The 8,217-nt window shown below is 35.0% G+C and overlaps 1 protein-coding gene and 1 pseudogene across 1 annotated transcript; both read left to right on the top strand.

The window, feature by feature from the left end:
* LOC107627040 overlaps positions 1-858 on the top strand; it is a 16,634-nt pseudogene extending 15,776 nt beyond the window's left edge.
* On the top strand, positions 2,579-4,264 carry LOC110269199. Its single transcript, XM_021116883.1, has 2 exons — positions 2,579-3,167; positions 3,455-4,264. The coding sequence occupies exons 1-2, from the start codon at positions 2,579-2,581 to the stop codon at positions 4,243-4,245; spliced, it is 1,380 nt and encodes a 459-aa protein (XP_020972542.1). The 3' UTR covers positions 4,246-4,264.

The raw sequence follows: 8,217 nt of genomic DNA, 5'->3' as shown, positions 1-8,217 counted from the left end.
ACTAAAATTTTTATTAATTTTTTTTTTCACATGTAGTTGTCTTCACATAAAATAAAAATTTAAAATCTTCATATAATTTGATATATGAGGAATGCTAGGGGCCAGTAATTTTTGGGATTTATAGCTATCAAATAGCCATCAATGAGGTTTTTAATGGTGTGAGATTAGTGTGAGATTTCATCCAATGACTCACTTTTCTTTGCTGGTTATATGATGGTCAGAATTTGATAAAGTTGCTAGCCCATAGACTTTTTCTTGATATATTTTATTAACTATACATCTTCACAAGAGAATAATAGCTGCTTAACTTTTATTAGTTTGATGACTACTCATGTGCAATTATCTTTATATAAAGATAATAGCGGAGAACCTACACATACATAATTTGTGTTCTTATATATATACGATATGTATATTCAGGTGTTTTCAAAAGGGTCACTTCTAGTGGAGACATATCACGTGCAATCTTGAATGTGAGTGAAGGAGGCAAAATGAGAAGAATTGAGAATGCATGATTGAATGGAAGCAGTTGTCAAGATTCAAATAACAATGCAGCACAAGTACTTCTACAAGCCTAGGACTAGAAAGCTTCTGGGATCTGTTCTTGATTGTAGGTATTTGTTGCTTATTAGTCCTCATTATCTTTTTGGCCAATACTAGCGTGTCGAAGACCTAAAATTTCACCAGCTGCCGAAATGATTTGTCACGATGGAGAGAAGAACGCGTGCAGGAGTGGGTACAACACGCGCAGGGAGGGGCTGATTCTTTTGCAAGAGTAACAGAATGTTGTTGACATGAGATGGATTAATGTGTTTAGACTTTAAGTTATGATTAATGATGATTAGTTGTTTGGGTTGGATTTTTTTATTTGTAGAACCGCTTGTGCACTACTGATAGATTTTGGATTTATTGATAAGGAAAAAAAAAAAGATAGACAAGTTTTGGAGAAGGTTGGGCTAAAAAATTTGGTCCGTGTAATGAGTGTTTTTAAATTTGTATGTTATCCAAAAACAATTGTATGCTATTTTTTGTTAGGAATGTTTTTGTAACAGAGAATAGAGAAAAGAATAAAATGATCAACTTTTTTTTTTCTCCATTATCAGTTTATCACTATTTGTGTCTATTATCTCTATCCTATGCAGCAATGCATACACTAAAGGCTTGTTTGGACACTATTTTCGAAAAATATTTTTTTTAAATGATATTTTTTTAAAAGATCCTTCATAAAAGTAAAAGTGATTTTATATTTGGATTTCTTATGTAAAAAGATCTTTTTATCTAGCAATTATGTTTGAATAAAATAAGATAAAAGTATTTTTTGTTCATTTATTATGTGAAAGAATTATTTTTTAAGGAAAAAAGATCTTTTAAAAAAAGATGTAAATTGTAACTTATCAAAAAAAAATGTTTTTTTTTTTATTTTTCTAGTACTTTTATTTTTATTATTAGAAATTTACCAAACACACTAAAAAAAGATATTTTTCATTGAAAAAATAATTTTTTATCGATTTAATGGCGTCCAAACAAACACTAAGAATAAGATGATTTTTTAAAAGCAAGTATGAAAAACAATATACAAAAATCGATCTTTCATCATCATTAATTTAAATAATAATGCCTCTTATAATTATTTGTTACTTTTGTTAAAAAGAGGCAGTGAAAAATAGGTGTTGTGTAGTAGGAAAAAAAATAAAAATAAAAAAAGGTCTTGGTAGTATTATTTATGGTTGTCGGATTAGATATTTGAGTGTGAAATATTTAAGGTTTAGGATCTAAGATTTAGGATAATGTAGTTAGAGTTTAGTCATTAGGATTTACACTTTAGGGATGAGGATTTAGATTTACAATGTAGGATCTAGGATTGATAATTTAGATTTAAGGATTTAGAGTTTATGGTTGATGATGATAAAGAGTTTAAGGTTTAGAGTTGAGCAACTATGATTTAGTTTTGAAGGTGTAAAGTCTAGAAATTACATTTTAGAATTTATCATTTTAGGTTAGTAAGATTTATAATTTAGAGATTGGGATTTAGAGTTTACAATATAGGATAATGACTGAAATAAGAGGCTCATTTTTATTGATATGGAGGCTTTGTGTGTGTGTTATCTGGATATGGATGCATGGGAGCGCAATACACAATTGTGGGGCAGCTTTTTTCCTAATGTCAGGTGCCACAACTCGGACGGTCCGAGTTGTTTGAGCGTCCTGTTTTGCAAGCAAATCGGTAGGTCCGATTTGGGGAAGGAGAGATGATGAAATTCTGGATGTTGGAAATCGTACCATCCGAGTTGTTGGTGGTGTTGGTTTTTTTTTTTTTTGTGTTATGAAATCGGAGGGTCCGACATGCATTTTTTTATTATTTTTTTGAATTCAGTTGAGGTAATCGCATGGTTCGATTTGGTTGGGACTTTAAATAAAAGTTGGTGAAAACTGGATCAGAGCAATCACTCTCGCATCTTCTTCTTCTCCTTCTTCAACGGTCATCTGGTTTTTAGTTCCTCTCTTTCATTACTTGTTTATTAAAGGAGCCAGAAATCTAAAACTCAAGTTTATGAGGTTGTTAATGTGATTGAGAGAAATGAGTGACAGAGTGTTATTGAAGGTGTATTATTTTGGTCAGATTTTATTACAAACATCTGAAGGAGTAACATTTGTTTGTGAAAATCCGTTAGATTTGGTGATTCCTTTTACAATCTCATTTGAAGAGTTCAAGGGTGTGATCTGTGAAAAGATTCATTCTGAGAGGGCAAGAAGGATATCATGTATTCTATACAGAAATTCTATACAAGTGTTTGGTGGATTCGTCCAGTTTCAAACGAAATATGTAACGGACGAAGCGAGCATGCAAGATATGTTTTCCATGTATATTGAAAATCGGAGTCAACTCTCGTTCATCGAGTTGTATGTGGAGTTTGAGCAATCTGAGGCCGACCGGAATATTCTACAGGAGGATTACAACAGCGACAGTGAAGAAGAGTTCGAAAGCAACTACGAAATTGTTAGTCCAGATGGAGATGAGGTTCCAGGTGACGGAGCTATAGCTCCAGATGTGTCTGATGTGGCAACTGCTCTGGCAAACGATGTGCCGTTTGAGGAGCCATCATTCATGCGAGTTTTGGATTTGGAAGCCATGCATGTTCCGGAGTTTCCGGATTATATCAATGCAGGTACGTAATTCTCCATAATTATACGAAAGATTGGTTACCTATTTGTGTATTTAACTCTAAGATAGTAAATTTATAAGAGAGTTATTGATTTACTTAAATTTAAATTAGAATTTATTGGTTAAGTAGTAAACTAGTTAAATATCCGTTAGTATTTATGAGTTAATTTAGTAAATTAAGTAATTATAAATTGGAATTTATTAGTAAATTAGTTTAATTAAAATTGGTTCCTTTATTTTCGAATGTTTAAATATTTATGTTTTTAAAATTGGTTGTATGGCTGTCCGCAGAAATTTCTTTTGTCGCAGATGGTGAATTTGCCGTTGGGATGGAATTCAGTTCCAGAGAAGCTGTTATTAAGGCGATAAAAGAGTATACTATACGAAGAAGCGTAGATTACCGGGTGTATGAGTCTGAGCCGTTGACATTTTATGCGAAGTGTACACAGTATGGGTCAGGGTGTGATTGGCTTATCCGGGTTAGCATGATCAGCCGGAAATACTGTTGGATTGTAAGGAGGTATAATGGCAGTCACACATGTACTAGAGCAACAATTTCTCAGGATCATTCTAAGCTGGATTCGACCACGATTGCAGAAGCAATTAAGCCGTTGGTTGAGGCTGACCCCGCCTTAAAGGTAAAATTGGTTATAGCAGAGGTGCAATCGAAGTTCAACTACACTGTTAGTTATCGGAAAGCATGGTTGGCTAAGCAAAAGGCAGTGGAAAAAATATTTGGAGGCTGGGAGGCATCGTACGAAGCGTTGCCTATATGGTTTGAGGCCATGTGTCACAAGGAGCCGTCAGCTGTTGTTCATTTTGAGACTATGCCTGCATATCAAGGCGATGACTTGGTGACTGATATTCGAGTATTGCATCGTGTCTTTTGGAGTTATTACCCCTGCATTAGAGCTTTCAGACATTGTAAGCCAGTTGTCCAGGTGGATGGGACTCACTTGTATGGAAAGTACAAGGGTTGTCTACTAGTGGCAGTGTCAGGATGGCAACAACAATATCGTCCCAATTGCGTTTGCAATTGTGGAGGGAGAGACTTCAGATGCGTGGCACTTTTTTCTGAGTAACCTTCGTCAGCACGTTGTCACTCGGCTGTGGCTCCAGTTCCTCATTGTCATTATCCGCATCCTGACTATCCTCATCCATACCCTCACCACCATCATCCATATCCTGATTACCCTCATCCATATCCTGATTATCGTCATCACTTTCTTGACCCACAAGATTCGACAAGTTCAAGTGGTCACCATATTTTGACCGGTACCTGTACATATAAGTTTCCAATGGATGCTATGAAGGCATGGGAAGCTCAGAAAGAACGTAGTGATACCTGTTTGTCCAATGCATAACCCAACTTGAATGACTCGGTGTTGTGGCCCAGTTAAGATTCTTAGGACCAGTCAGTACTTCTCCATGCGCCTTGTCAAGATTCTGCTCCTGCTGAGGTACTCCCTGAACGAAACCGAACTGTCGCCTGTACCTATCGGTAGCATGCCACTCGATACATTCAAATGACACCAACGGAACAGTAGCGGACCACACAACCGATTGCATATAGATCTCAGGAGGAATTATGTTCGGATCCACGCGATCCACAGCATATGCAACCCACACAAACTGGGAAAAATAAAAGATACTCATGAATACAACCCAGAACATCAATAACAATAAAAATGCCTCATAAAAATGCCCTAAAATCATAAATCTTTAAGTAAACCACACCTGGCCTTCCTGGAGTTCATCAAAGGCCTTCCTAAAGTGAGCTAGATTCAAATATCTATATCGTCGATCACCATGCTCCCAGTTACGCCACCTAATATCATATATTCAATTAGCTAAACTGAATTTAAAATGTAAAGCTACGAGTAGATTGTAACGTAACATTACCTATTGGCTAATGGAAAATTGTGGGGTTCTCTGGGGAGCGGCGATAGATATGGCAGTCGGATCCAAGCCCAACCGAACAGAAGTGTTATTGGACCATCTATTTCCTTACAATTATAACGAGATGCCCTGCATAACCCCCTGTAGAGGTGTGCAAGGCATGCCGAACCCCAACTATAATGTCCAATACTGGCAAAATCACGAAGCAAGGGTAGAAACTTCCAGTGCACACCTGCCCCAGATTTATCCCCAAACAAGATCGTCCCGATCAGCAACATAATATGGCACTTCACGTACCTCTGTATACTTAATTCATCAGTCAACTGAATGTTTTCTTTTAGCTCCCGCAGCCAAGTCAGTTTTATACAACATCCTCTACACTCTGACTTACGCGGTGCCACTCCAAATTGATGCAAACATTCTGCCTCCAACGCTGAGAAACTACTCATTGTCATCCCAGTAACTGGAAGACCATTCGTTCGGGAGACCAAGAATTAGAGCCACGTCTTCAAGAGTTACGGCACACTCACCAACTGGAAGGTGAAACGTATGTGTATCAGGGTGCCACCGTTCTATTAGAGCATTCACGAGTGCTTTCTGATTTTGTACGACACCAATTTGAGATGCATGATAGAAGCCAGTAACTCGTAAATGGTCTTCCATCCAATCGTTGTACCGATCCGGGGGAAGTGGATGGTCACAGGTCAACATTCTTAATTTCTACAAAAGACAGAACAAGTAATTAGTCAACTCACAAACTATTGCTAATTTACTACTACAAAGCAAGAATTTTTAAACTACAAACACTTATTAACAAAATCTTCACAACTAACTCAACAACAAATATTATTTGAAACCAAACATCTGTTATAAATTATTTGACTTAATTTGACTAAAAGAAATAATTACTACTTTCAAAATGAATTATTAATAACATTAACTAATACATACAAATACATAGATTCATAATACATACATATACATACATTCCTAATAAAATCTCAATAAAATTAGTACATTAGAGATGCTGTTTGTTTTTTTATTTACGACATATCAATAATTTTTTTAATAAAAAAAAAAACATTAAACAAATTAAAAAAATATTGCGTTTTTATTTTAACCACGGCAACAACAAGAATTTATATAGCATCACCATTAACACACTAACAATAATAATAATTAACACACTAACAATAATAATTTTCATACAAAAATAGTGAAAAAAATAAAAAAAATTTTAAAATTACTCCTAATTATTCTATATATATTTCTAAGTTCACATCCTAACAATAATAATAACAACTAAATTTTTAACAATAATAACTATAATTATAAAAATTAAAAAAATTTTAAACAAACTTACATAATCAAAATGACTGAGATAGTGTATAATATGAATCTCACGGCGATCAACATTTTTAATTTTATGTTTCTTTGACATTTTTCTTTTTTTTTTTCCACCATGCACACCCACTAGCAACAGAGGAATGAAGAAAAAGAATAGAGTTTTGAAGTTGAGAATGAATGCTGAAAGTGATAACTCGGATGGTGAGATTATTGCATGGTCAATGTTGGTATTCAGTGCACCGTTTGGGAAGTGAGTTTTGCGTGACGTGTGTCCAACATGCCACAAAACGGACAAACGAACCGTCTGTTTTGGTAGCTACTTCGCGGACCGTCTGTATTGCAACTTGGATGTCGGTCCAATTTCCTTCAGCACCTGACACTACACTAATGTGCAGCTCCCTCCTTCCCACAACTGAATACAACACCAGCCAAGCTTCTGTATATAAATTAAAAAGCGTACAAAACATACATATTATTGAATAATCTCCATTTCAAATATTTAGTCAAACAAAATATGCACTCACACAAAATCAATAAATGTTCACTATATGGACAAATAACAACAATCGATTAATAAACACAAAATGCTTACATCTGTCAAGAACGACAGAGACATAACTACAAATAACACCAATTTGTATTACTGACTTGCTATGTTGATCACTCCGGAAATAACAATAATGCAAGTTAGGGTGGTGAAGATTAGGATGGTGAAGGTTGTGAGGGAGAAGACAATGATAATGTGAAGAGAGTAATTTCTCTCGTAGAACCTAGTAAAGAGAAGGAAGTCACTTGTAATTTTGTTTTAGACTTTTAGGAGTGAATATGAGGAGTCTCCCGTAAAAAGAGTCCAAATTTGTGCTTAGAGTGGTCGAAATTGGCATCGTTTGGTCAATTTCCTAAACACAGCATAGAGCACATCCATGAAACAGCGTCGTCTTGACACTAACATCTAATGTGACAAGTGAACGCGATACGCAAAATAATTCTATTAATAGTTGATGGAGCAAACTGAACCAAAAATTCAAGTGACTGATAAAATTAACTATTAAAAATCAACTAAATAATTAATTTTAATTAAAAATTAAAATATCTGTTTTAAAATTGATCCGAGATATATTTCTAAGTTCACATCCTAACAATAATAATAACAACTAAATTTTTAACAATAATAACTATAATTATAAAAATTAAAAAAATTTTAAACAAACTTACATAATCAGGCAAACTGAGATAGTGCATAATATACAGCTCAGGACGATCAACATCTTTGATTTTATTTTTTTTGGACATTTTTCTTTTCTCCCCAGCATGCAAAGCACCAACAGCAGAGGGATGAAGAACAGCAATGGAGTTTTGGGGATGGAAAGTGAAGGCTCAAAGGTGAAACTCGGATGGTGAGAGTTTTTGTTGCATCCAGCAACCTTGTATGTGGGGCACCGTCTGGGGAGCAAGGGTTGAGTGCCGCGTGTCCAACATGCATCAACTCGGACTCTCCGTTTTCGCACGAACAAGTCGGACCCTCCGTGTTGATGGTGGTGTGTCGCACGGTGCTTCCTGACACCACATCCATGTTCAGCACCCTCCCTTCCCATAACCCGGTTCAACACATTTGATAGTTTCATATGAAAATTAAAAAGTGGAAATAAGATATTGAATAATAGATATCTAAAAGTTATCTTTTTAAATAGTTATGTAAACAAATTCAATTAGTTAATTTTTTTTCATTTTTTTACTTTAGGAAATACATAATAAAAAATTTCATACTTTTATATCTCCTTTTTTTTTTTTTTCATACTTTTACTTTA

This window comes from Arachis ipaensis, chromosome B02, assembly GCF_000816755.2.
Source record: "Arachis ipaensis cultivar K30076 chromosome B02, Araip1.1, whole genome shotgun sequence".
Taxonomy (NCBI): domain Eukaryota; kingdom Viridiplantae; phylum Streptophyta; class Magnoliopsida; order Fabales; family Fabaceae; genus Arachis; species Arachis ipaensis.
Note: the sequence above shows the minus strand (reverse complement) of the source record. Positions and strands in the feature narration are given on the sequence as shown.

Bases quoted from the DNA above. Each gene is read 5' to 3' on its own strand.
- LOC110269199 (XM_021116883.1), top strand. From the start codon at position 2,579: ATGAGTGACAGAGTGTTATTGAAGGTGTATTATTTTGGTCAGATTTTA. The intron at 3,168-3,454 runs GTACGTAATTCT...GGCTGTCCGCAG, and splicing joins TCCGGATTATATCAATGCAG to AAATTTCTTTTGTCGCAGAT.